Raw genomic sequence first — 13006 nt, 5'->3', positions numbered from 1 at the left:
TGAATATATATACAGGATACATTCTGCAGTTTAACTTACTCCTTTCAATAAATTATTTATTAGAATTAAAATCATGTCAATGACCATTTGCATCTTGCAGACTGTGCAAAAGAGCACCTGTCTGCAATGCATGACAACAAAAATGTGAATGGACTTCAAAAACACAACATTAGAACTGTGTCATCTTCACTGTTATTTTAACATGCAAAAGCAACAGTTTGCTTCTTTAGAGGAGCTTAAATTCACATTTTTTCCTGACAGAACTGTCATGTATGTTGTTAATATGTGTGGACCCCACAATTGGGCAAAAAGTCTGTAGACCTCTCAAAGAATGAAAACATGCATGTATGATTCTGTGAAAACCCATAAACCTAGGTCGTCAGAAATCTTATACAATCACATTTATATCTTGGGGGCCATTCACACGGCAACGGTTTATGAAATGTTAAACTTTTGTGGCCGTTCGTTGTTCACAAGACAGTAGCGTTTTGGGGGCCTGAAATAGCAGACTTTTTAAACTGGGTGCCTGAGTGTAATCTTTTGAAAACGCAACCCCTTCTGTCACCGTGTAAACTGTCAAAGTGCCGATCCTATGAGAATGGTGACGTCACAGCTGCACTTAGCACTTTTTTTTTTTTTATTTTATTTTATTTTTTTAGGTCTGTTCTCGTCTAAACATGACCTAAATGTTGGCATTCTATCTTTCTGCAGACTAGGGATAAATTACATCTGTACATTTCATGAGTACCATATTAGTGTTTCTTAAGTGAGTCACTATAGATATATGAACGTTCTTTGTCATCGGGAGGCAGAGGGGATTGGTTGATGGCCTGACACCTCCCCAAGATTGCTGCCAAGCTGATGACCACTGTTCGAAACCAACAAACAAGAAAACCAGTTGTCTTGTAGAATTTCCACTGGTGATTCTGGCACCAAAACTAGGTAATTTAAGACAAAACATGGTCTTTTCCTTACCATAACCAAGCACTTTTTATGCCTAAACCTAACCACATGTTAACCACAGCTCTGTTAAAACAAAATTTCTACAAATCTTACATATCCATGATTTGCAAAAACCTACATTGCCAATGTTTATTCTGGCAACTGGGTTGCTTATAAATGCCCATATATTTCAGACTCCACTCCCCTCCTTACAGGCTGATTATTCCTCATGATGAGTAAACTGATCATGTGCAGAACTATTGGTTGTGTAATAAAAAATGTTATGAAACACACACAACATTATTTATATAAGTGGGTGTTTGTCGTGACTTTGCAAGCTTGTATTCCCTGCAGGGTTTTTCTCAACACTTAACACACTGTGAGCACATTTGTAACACATTGCTTTGGATTTCTCATTTATGCTTACCTTGCATCACCTGTTTACTGAACTGTGCACAGTTGCATCAGTTAGAGCAAATGTTCAGCTGCAGTGCTGCTTCAGGTAAAGATTACCCACAGACGCAGACCTGGAATCAGATTATGCTTTTAACATGAACCACAAGAGAGAAAAATTAAGTATCCACAAGCCAGTGGTTTGGGGAAACATAAAGACTGATGGCTTTGTAATTCAGCAGATGGGAATACACTCAATGCATATAAGCTAAAACACATTCTAGCCACATAAAAGGGAAATTTAAAGGACGGTACAAACAACAATGTATTCTTCAGGCATGTTGTTCAGCACCCAGGATGCCCTGAAGGCAAAGAATCCCCTTCACACATAATTACTCAAAAGGCTTCGACTATGACATTATTATTTGGTGTACCTCCGCATCAACATAAAACTAACCTTATCTGACTCAACCTAAACACGCCCCTTTGAACATATCCAAACTGTCCAATCACTGAAGATGTTTCAGCAACTCCATTGTCATTCAACATAGTCCATTAGACCGGCCCAGTGCAACAATGGCAGTAGTCCCTTTGGAGCATGTTTATAGGACCCTGGCAATCGGGTGCTACATGCATAAAAGTTTGCATCAAGTGGAGAAGACCAGGACAGCAGGACACAGCGAACTCTGTTAAGGTAAGTTTTCACTGTAATAGTCTCTTTAAATTTGTATGGAGCAAGTATTATTGCTATGTCCTGTTGGGGTCAAAATGTATAAAAATGAAATGTTGATCATCAAAACTAACCCTTTTACTTCTCTCTCTTTCTTACAGCATCTTCCCTCAATCATCAGCACTTCTCCACAATGTTCAACACCACTCTGGGCCCTGCCACCAACCTCTACATGAACTCTACCACCCCTGATGGCTCCCGTGGACCTCCACCATGGTACCAGTTTCCAGTATGCGCTGTGGCCCCTTATGGCTTCATTTTCTACTTCGGGGTCAAGGTGTTCAACCTGGCAGTGGGAACGCCATGTAACATCCTGGTCATCTGGCAGATTGCCACTAAGAAAAGCGATGCGTCCACCTCCGATATCTTCATCTTCAACCTAGCCATCTTGGATGCCTACTTCTGCCTCATGACGCCCATAGAGATGGTGAACCGGCTGCTGCTGGATGACAGTCGCATTTGGTACTTTCAGAGGTTCGCGTATGGGGTCAAGGACGTGGCGCCACTTTTTTTGGTGAGTTTTTCCACAGTGTATTTGATATTCCAGACTTCTTTGAACCTGCAATGACAGTATTGGGAAGTAAAAGCAAAGAGGAATGCAAGCTCAGTGCTGTAATTTGGATGTTATACTGCTCATAATCCTGTCACCTCATACATTTGTCAACCCTTGGAAACCATGACTGACATCAGTTTTCTTGTGCTGTGTTCAGATGCCTTTTAGAAACTGTTTAGCTGAAATCTGGGAAATTTATTTGATTTGATTTTGGAAACATGGGGGAAAGGGCAGTAAGCAACTTGTCCCACAAATTAGCAGAAGGTGACAAGAAAAATACCTCAAAATTATTTTTATTGTTTTTTTTTTTTTTATTTAAAAAATGTCTTGAAAAGTATATTCAAAGTAATCATTAGAAAATATTTAAAATTATTTTACAGAAAAAAAAATACTTTTTTTTATTCTCCATGTCTTTATTATTATTATTATTATTGTTATTATTATTATTATATTTTTTTTAACATTTATCTACTTATTTTATGCTTATTTGCAACTTTTTACTAATTTCTTGCTCATTGCCTCTCCCCATATTTGTGCAAGAAATCTAAACAATTTGGTAAGGTTTTAAAGGGTTGCATTCATATACAGTAATAAATACTGTTGCAGCAACTTTCAGCTCATAACTTCACCTTATTTTATTTGTGCATTTGTAATATAATGCTACTGTAATTTAAACACAATCCTATGAATGCATTTTTTGACAAATTGCCACACAGCAAAATTTCACCTTTTATACAGTGTATCTTATATTATTTAACACCTTTTTTTTTTTTTTTGCTTAGATCAACCCAGCTGATTTGAGGTGTCATTAACATATCCATGTGTTACATCATGGAAGAGACACTCTTCCAATTTCAACTTTACTTAGTTCATATATCTGCCTGTTTGCGTTTATTCACTGCTGAGTAAGTTGAGTATCTAAAAAATTTCAGCCGAAACATTTGTCTCCTGCGTGTAGAACATTTGTCTCCTTTGACAAAGTGTATATGTAAAGGTCCATCCTAATCAAGTAGTTAGTTCACTGTCTAAAGCTGGGGAAATCCACTTAAGCGCATTAACGTGATATTCTGTCTCTGATCTGCTGTTCCAGGTGTGTATCTGCCTCGACCGCTACATTGCCGTGGTCCACCCGGTGCTGTTCACTGGTATCCGAGACAATAAGATCCGTATTGGCATTTCCGTGGTAGTCTGGGCCCTCATCCTTGCCTACGGCCTCACCAAGTGCACCCTGGGAGTAATGAGTGTCAATGAGGTCTTCAGCGGTGTCATCCTCTTTGCCTTTGCAGTCATGGTCTTCTGCAACATCTCCGTCATCTGGGTCCTTAGACGTTCTGTGGCGGGAAAGGAGGAGATGCACCCGGTAAAGAAGAAGGCCTTTAAGATGGTGCTGATCATTCTAGCCATCATCGTGTCCAACTACCTGCCACCTGTAGCTCTCATGCCGTTTGTGTCGTACTACACGTTTGTGGAGTTCCGCTGTCAGATCAGCATCAGCGTGTTCTCAATCATGGATCTGAGCTGCAGCATTGAGCCTCTTCTTTACATCACCAAGATGGATGGTCTGTCCTGCAGGTACTGTGGACAGAGTTTCTCTAAGAAGACGCAAGATGTCAAGGTGTGATCAAGTGCACGATGAAAAACTGGGCAAACAACAAACCTGGACAAAATTAAGTTTGACTGGCATCTGTGTGATCCTTAAGAAATAAGCCACAGATGTATAATTTCTGTGGGACATTAAATTTGCAGTAACATCTAAACAGTGCTGAAACCCTAACTACAGTGCAATAACTAGTGCAGTTATTGCACTGTAGTTAGTTGAGGAACAGCCAACTAGACGGTTAGCAAGAGAGATGTTTATCAAGTGATTGCTAGCAGGTATCATAACTAAAAGTTAGCCTTAGCAAAAGCAAAGAAATGTACTGTCCTAGCTGTTATTAAGGCTATTTTTGAAAAAAAAAAAGTCAATTTTGATAAAGCTACATCTTGATAATTTAGTTTATATCAATCAGGTTTTAGAGCACTACATAGTACAGAAACTTCTCAAAGTAACAAATGACGTTCTTTTAGCCACTAGGAGAGAGTGCAGTTTTAATCCTTTTAGACTTAAGTGCAGCATTTCATACTGCAGATCATGCAATTTTAATAGAATGTCTCGAGACCTGGGTTTGGTGTTGGGGGCACCGCACTTGGTTTTATTCCTATCCTCTAGACAAAACCTTTGCACTCACCATAGGTAACCATTTATCCTCCACCTCTCGTATTACCTGTGGTATACCGCAAGGTTCTACTTTAGGTCCACTTTTATTTTCTATTTTCTATCTATATGCTTCTCCTTGGTTATATCATCCAATGTAATAACCTATGTAGATGACACACAGATACCTTCCACTTGTGACTAAAAAAGCCTAGCTGCTGTTTTTACCTGCCTCAAAGATATTAAATGTGAAATGTTGGATGGCCCAGAGTTTATTACAACTCAATGACTCTGAATCTGAAGTCATCCTGTTTATCTATCCAAAATCGCACAGCAATCAGATTCAAAGTTCCCTATATTACGCCCCGCTATATGACATTAAACATCTCAGAAACAGCAAGACATTTAGGAGTTACTTAAGATTCAGATCTCACCTTCAATCAACACATACCAAAAGTTGTCCAGTCCTGTTTCATCCACATTAGGTCGATTTCCAAAATCCAGGATCTGGAAGAAGTAATTCATTCTCTGATCTTTCACGACTTGAATATTGTAACTCCCTCCTCACAGGTATCACCCATAAATCACTTCCCTGCCTCCAACTGGTCCAGAACACAGCAGCTAAGCTTCTTAATGGCTTTAACAGATGGCATCACATCAGTCCTATCTTCAACATGGATCCCTGCCTGTTTTAGAACTGATTTAAAAATTTACTGATTTCTTTTAAGCGCATATGGGTCTTACCTCAAATTACATTTCTGAAATGCTGACCTGTTATGAACCAACATGCAACCTCAGATACCCAGGAGGGGGACTCCTGGTCATACCAAATTTGAGGCTTAAATCTAAAGGTGACGGTATCTTCAGGGCCATTAGGTCCCCCCTGACTTTGGAACGACCTGCCTGAGGAGATAAGGCGTGCAGAATCAGTGACATCTTTTAAATCACTTCTGAAAACTCACTTCTACAGACTTGCTTTTATGTCATGTCACCTTTATGTTAAATTTCTTTATTTCACTTTTTTTTTTAAACTTTTCTCTATTCGTTTAAATGTTCTTACTCATTTTAACTGTACCTCATCCTACTTGTGTCCTGTTCTTACCATCTTTTCACGTATTAATTTATCTACTTGTTCATCTATCTCTAAACACCCATGATTTTTGATGACATACCATACTATGACGTTTTCGTGCCATTTTGGACGACATACTATACCATGACATTGTTATGCTATTTTGGACGACATATTATACTATGACATTGTTATGCCATTTTGGATGACATACTATAGTATGATATTTACAAGACATTAAGTTTTTATGAACTAGTACTACATTTTCATGCTATTTTGGATGACATACTTTACTATCATGTTTTTATGCTATTATTATTTTAAATTGGGACTACATAGCAAAGTATGAAGTTTTTTCATGATTTTTGACAACATACTATACTATGACATTTTTTCCTGATTTTTGACGACATACTATAGTATGGCGTGTTTCGGCACGCTATGCCAAGACTTTTCGGCCACGTTGTCAGCATACTATACCATGGCGTGTTTCCACATGCTATACCATGACTTTTTTTTTTTTTTTTTTTTTTTTTTACATAAAAAACAAAGACTTTTTCGACCATTTTTCAACATACTATACTATGGCATGTTTCGACATATTATAACAATACTTTTGTCAAGATAAAAAAACGATGACTTTTTTGGCAGATTTTTCGACATACTATACTATAGCGTGTTTCGACCATAACTTGTTTTGACATACTTACTATGGCATGTTTCGACAACCTACACTATGACTTTTTTGACATAATAAATGGTGACTTTTTTGGCTGTTTTTTTCACATGCTATACTATTGGAACGATTGACATGCTAAACTATGACCTTTTTCGACATAAAAGTATCAACTTTTTGGCCATTTTTTTCGACATACTATTGCAATGGCAGGTTTTGGGAGGCTATGCAATTACTTTTTACAAAAAAAAGTCAACTTTTCAGGTGTTTTAAGGGTCATGGTTTCCAAGGGTTTAATTATTATGTACTATGGCATGTTTTGGCAATACTGTAACTTTTTTCAACGTAAAGAAATTACTTTTTTCTAAACGATCTTCTCTCGACATGAAAGAGCATCAAGTTTTTTCAACTGTTTTATAGACATACTATACTATGGCGGGTTACATCCAAGTTACCAAAAGGGCCAAAAACAACAGAATTTAGCATGTCAAAAAACTGACCAAAAATGCAAGACTATAGTGAGGCAAAAATGTTAAAATTTGGCACATCACAAAAAGATCTCAAAACAGCTTTAATCAGTTTAGATTAGTCTGCCAAGACACGCCATAGCAAAGAAAGTTGCAAAAACAGCGAAAAAACACCAAATTTGGCATGTCAAAAAAATGACCAAAAATGCAAGGCTATAGTAAGGCAAAAATGTCGAAATTTGGCACATCCCCAAAAACAGCTCAATATAGCTTTAAACAGCTTAGAGTAGCCTGCCAAAACATGCCATAGCGAAGAAAGTTGGAAAAACGGCCCAAAACACCATCATTTAGCATGTCGAAAAAATGACCAAAAAGCAAGGCTATAGTTAGGCAAAAATGTCAAAATTTAACACATCCCAAAAAAACAGCTCAAAACAGCTCAAAACAGCTTTAAACAGCTTAGAATAGCCTGCCAAAACACGCCATAGCAAAGAAAGTTGCCAAAAGGGCCAAAACCGAAAGAATTTAGCATGTCGAAAAAATGAACAAAAATGCAAGGCTATAGTAAGGCAAAAATGTCAAAATTTGGCACGTCCCCAAAACAGCTCAAAACACCTTTAAACAGCTTAGATTAGCCTGCAAAAACACGCCATAGCAAAGAAAGTTGGAAAAATGTCCCAAAACAACATCATTTAGCACGTCCAAAAAATGACCAAAAAGCAAGGCTATAGTAAGGCAAAAATGTCAAAATTTGGCACATCCCAAAAACAGTTCAATACAGCTTTAAACAGCTTAGAATAGCCTGCAAAAACACGCCATATTAAGAAAAAGTTGCCAAAAGGGCCAAAAACAACATAATTTAGCATGTTGAAAAAATGAACAAAAAAAGCAAGGCTATAGTAAGGCAAAAACGTCAAAATTTGACACGTCCCAAAAACAGCTCAATATAGCTTGAAACAGCTTAGAATAGCCTGCCAAAACACGCCATAGCAAAGAAAGTTGCCAAAAGGGCCAAAAACGAAAAAATTTAGCATGTTGAAAAAATGACCAAAAAAAATGCAAGGCTATAGTAAGGCAAAAACGTCAAAATTTGACACGTCCCAAAAAACAGCTCAAAACAGCTTTAAACAGCTTAGAGTAGCCTGCAAAAACACGCCATAGCAAAGAAAGTTGGAAAAACGGCCCAAAACAACATAATTTAGCATGTTGAAAAAATGAACAAAAAAGCAAGGCTATAGTAAGGCAAAAACGTCAAAATTTGACACGTCCCAAAAACAGCTCAAAATAGCTTGAAACAGCTTAGAATAGCCTGCAAAAACACGCCATAGCAAAAAAGTTGCCAAAAGGGCCAAAAAACATAATTTAGCATGTCGAAAAAAATGACCAAAAATGCAAGGCTATAGTAAGGCAAAAATGTCAAAATTTTGACACGTCCATAAACCATCTCAATATCTTTAAATAGCTTAGATTCGCCTGCAAAAACATGCCATATTAAGAAAAAGTTGCCAAAAAGGCCAAAAACAACAGAAATTAGCATGTTGAAAAAATGAACAAAAAAGCAAGGCTATAGTAAGGCAAAAATGTCAAAATTTGGCACATCCCAAAAACAGCTCAATATAGCTTTAAACAGCTTAGAATAGCCTGCAAAAAACACGCCATAGCAAAGAAAGTTGCCAAAAGGGCCAAAAACAACATAATTTAGCATGTCGAAAAAATGAACAAAAAAGCAAGGCTATAGTAAGGCAAAACGTCAAAATTTGGCACACATCCCAATAACAGTTCAAAACAGCTTTAAACAGCTTAGATTAGCCTGCAAAAACAAGCCATATTAAGAAAAAGTTGCCAAAAGGCCAAAAACAACATCATTTAGCATGTCGAAAAAATGAACAAAAATGCAAGGCTATAGTAAGGCAAAAATGTCATAATTTGACACGTCCATAAACCATCTCAATATAGCTTAGATTCGCCTGCAAAAACATGCCATATTAAGAAAAAGTTGCCAAAAGGGCCAAAAACAACAGAAATTAGCATGTTGAAAAAATGAACAAAAAAGCAAGGCTATAGTAAGGCAAAAATGTCAAAATTTGGCACGTCCCAAAAACAGCTCAATATAGCTGAAACAGCTTAGAATAGCCTGCAAAAACACGCCATATTAAGAAAAAGTTGCCAAAAGGGCCAAAAAACAACATAATTTAGCATGTTGAAAAAATGAACAAAAAAGCAAGGCTATAGTAAGGCAAAAATGTTCAAATTAGACACGTCCCAAAAACAGCTCAATATAGCTTGAAACACCTTAGAATAGCCTGCAAAAACACGCCATATTAAGAAAGTTGCCAAAAGGGCCCAAAAACAACATAATTTAGCATGTTGAAAAAATGAACAAAAAAGCAAGGCTATAGTAAGGCAAAAACGTCAAAATTGGACACGTCCCAAAAACAGCTCAATATAGCTTGAAACAGCTTAGAATAGCCTGCAAAAACACGCCATATTAAGAAAAAGTTGCCAAAAGGGCCAAAAACAACATAATTTAGCATGTTGAAAAAATGAACAAAAAAGCAAGGCTATAGTAAGGCAAAAACGTCAAAATTTGACACGTCCCAAAAACAGCTCAATATAGCTTGAAAAACAGCTTAGAATAGCCTGCAAAAACGCCATAGCAAAGAAAGTTGGAAAAACGGCCCAAAACAACATAATTTAGCATGTCGAAAAAAAATGACCAAAAAGCAAGGCTATAGTAAGGCAAAAATGTCAAAATTTGGCACATCCCAAAAACAGTTCAATACAGCTTGAAACAGCTTAGAATAGCCTGCAAAAACACGCCCATATTAAAAAAAGTTGCCAAAAGGGCCCCAAAACAACATAATTTAGCATGTTGAAAAAATGAACAAAAAAAGCAAGGCTATAGTAAGGCAAAAATGTCAAAAATTCGACACATCCCAAAAACAGCTCAATATAGCTTGAAAACAGCTTAGAATAGCCTGCAAAAACACGCCATAGCAAAGAAAGTTGGAAAAAAAACGGCCCAAAACAACATAATTTAGCATGTTGAAAAAATGAACAAAAAAGCAAGGCTATAGTAAGGCAAAAACGTCAAAATTGACACGTCCCAAAAAACAGCTCAAAAGCTTGAAACAGCTTAGAATAGCCTGCAAAAACACGCCATAGCAAAGAAAGTTGGAAAAAAAAACGGCCCAAAAACAACCATAATTTAGCATGTTGAAAAAAATGACAAAAAAGCAAGGCTATAGTAAGGCAAAAATGTCAAAATTGGACACGTCCCAAAAACAGCTCAATATAGCTTGAAAACAGCTTAGAATAGCCTGCAAAAACACACGCCATATAGCAAAAAAGTTGAAAAAAGGGCCCAAAAACAACATAATTTAGCATGTTGAAAAAATGAACAAAAAAGCAAGGCTATAGTAAGGCAAAAATGTCAAAAAATTTGACACGTCCAAAAAACAGCTCAATATAGCTTGAAACAGCTTAGAATAGCCTGCAAAAAAAACACGCCATAGCAAAGAAAGTTGCCAAAAGGGCCAAAAACACCATAATTTAGCATGTCGAAAAAAAAAAATGACCAAAAAGCAAGGCTATAGTAAGGCAAAAATGTCAAAATTTGGCACATCCCAAAAACAGCTCAATACAGCTTGAAACAGCTTAGAATAGCCTGCAAAAACACGCCATATTAAGAAAAAGTTGCCAAAAAGGGCCAAAAACAACAACATAATTTAGCATGTTGAAAAAAATGAACAAAAAAGCAAGGCTATAGTAAGGCAAAAATGTCAAAATTGACACCCAAAAAAACAGCTCAATATAGCTTGAAACAGCTTAGAATAGCCTGCAAAAACACGCCATATTAAGAAAAAGTTGCCAAAAAAAAGGGCCAAAAACAACATAATTTAGCATGTTGAAAAAATGACCAAAAAGCAAGGCTATAGTAAGGCAAAAATGTCAAAATTTGGCACATCCCAAAAACAGTTAAAATACAGCTTTAAACAGCTTAGAATAGCCTGCCAAAACACGCCATAGCAAAGAAAGTTGAAAAACGGCCAAAAAACAACATAATTTAGCATGTCGAAAAAATGACCAAAAAGCAAGGCTATAGTAAGGCAAAAATGTCAAAATTTGGCACATCCCAAAAACAGTTCAATACAGCTTTAAACAGCTTAGAATAGCCTGCAAAAACACGCCATATTAAGAAAAAGTTGCCAAAAGGGCCAAAAACAACATAATTTAGCATGTTGAAAAAAATGAACAAAAAAGCAAGGCTATAGTAAGGCAAAAATGTCAAAATTTGACACATCCCAAAAACAGCTCAATATAGCTTGAAACAGCTTAGAATAGCCTGCAAAAACACGCCATAGCAAAGAAAGTTGCAAAAAAAACGGCCCAAAAAAACAACATAATTAGCATGTTGAAAAAAATGACCAAAAAAGCAAGGCTATAGTAAGGCAAAAACGTCAAAATTTGGACACATCCCAAAAACAGCTCAATATAGCTTAAAAACAGCTTAGAATAGCCTGCAAAAACACGCCATAGCAAAGAAAAAGTTGCCAAAAAAAAAGGGCCAAAAACAACATAATTTAGCATGTTCGAAAAAATGAACAAAAAAGCAAGGCTATAGTAAGGCAAAAATGTCAAAATTGACACGTCCCAAAAACAGCTCAATATAGCTTGAAACAGCTTAGAATAGCCTGCAAAAACACGCCATATAGCAAAAAAAGTTGCAAAAAAAGGGCCAAAAACAACATAATTTAGCATGTTGAAAAAAAAAATGAAACAAAAAAGCAAGGCTATAGTAAGGCAAAAATGTCAAAATTTGACACATCCCAAAACAGTTCAATACAGCTTTAAAAAGCTTAGAATAGCCTGCCAAAACACGCCATAGCAAAGAAAGTTGCCAAAAAGGGCCAAAAACAAAAGAATTTAGCATGTTGAAAAAATGACAAAAAAGCAAGGCTATAGTAAGGCAAAAATGTCAAAATTTGGCACATCCCAAAAACAGCTCAAATAGCTTTAAAACAGCTTAGAATAGCCTGCAAAAACACGCCATAGCAAAGAAAGTTGCCAAAAAGGGCCAAAAAACAACATAATTTAGCATGTTGAAAAAAATGAACAAAAAAGCAAGGCTATAGTAAGGCAAAAATGTCAAAATTTGGCACATCCCAAAAACAGCTCAATACAGCTTAAAAAACAGCTTAGAATAGCCTGCCAAAACACGCCATAGCAAAGAAAGTTGCCAAAAAAAAGGGCCAAAAACAACATAATTTAGCATGTTGAAAAAATGAACAAAAAAGCAAGGCTATAGTAAGGCAAAAATGTCAAAAAATTTGGACACATCCCAAAAACAGTTCAATACAGCTTTAAAACAGCTTAGAATAGCCTGCCAAAACACGCCATAGCAAAGAAAGTTGCAAAAAGGGCCAAAAACACCATAATTTAGCATGTTGAAAAAAAAATGAACAAAAAAGCAAGGCTATAGTAAGGCAAAAATGTCAAAATTTGACACGTCCCAAAAACAGCTCAAAATAGCTTAAAACAGCTTAGAATAGCCTGCAAAAACACGCCATAGCAAAGAAAGTTGAAAAAACGGCCCAAAAACAACATAATTTAGCATGTCGAAAAAATGACCAAAAAGCAAGGCTATAGTAAGGCAAAAATGTCAAAATTTGGCACATCCCAAAAACAGTTCAATACAGCTTTAAAACAGCTTAGAATAGCCTGCAAAAACACGCCATAGCAAAGAAAAGTTGCCAAAAGGGCCAAAAACAAAAGAATTTAGCATGTTGAAAAAATGAACAAAAAAGCAAGGCTATAGTAAGGCAAAAACGTCAAAATTTGGCACATCCCAAAAACAGTTCTAAAATACAGCTTAAAACAGCTTAGAATAGCCTGCCAAAACACGCCATAGCAAAGAAAGTTGCCAAAAAAAGGGCCAAAAAACAACATAATTTAGCATGTTGAAAAAATGAACAAAAA

The 13006-nt window shown here is 36.4% G+C and overlaps 1 protein-coding gene across 1 annotated transcript; it reads left to right on the top strand.

Annotated features, from left to right (window-relative positions):
• Positions 1-2198: 2198 nt before the first annotated feature.
• On the top strand, positions 2199-4239 carry LOC121941591 (G-protein coupled receptor 4). Its single transcript, XM_042484417.1, has 2 exons — positions 2199-2579; positions 3709-4239. The coding sequence occupies exons 1-2, from the start codon at positions 2199-2201 to the stop codon at positions 4237-4239; spliced, it is 912 nt and encodes a 303-aa protein (XP_042340351.1).
• Positions 4240-13006: the final 8767 nt, after the last annotated feature.

The sequence above is a fragment of the Plectropomus leopardus genome, chromosome 4, assembly GCF_008729295.1.
Source record: "Plectropomus leopardus isolate mb chromosome 4, YSFRI_Pleo_2.0, whole genome shotgun sequence".
Classification (NCBI taxonomy): domain Eukaryota; kingdom Metazoa; phylum Chordata; class Actinopteri; order Perciformes; family Serranidae; genus Plectropomus; species Plectropomus leopardus.
Note: the sequence above shows the minus strand (reverse complement) of the source record. Positions and strands in the feature narration are given on the sequence as shown.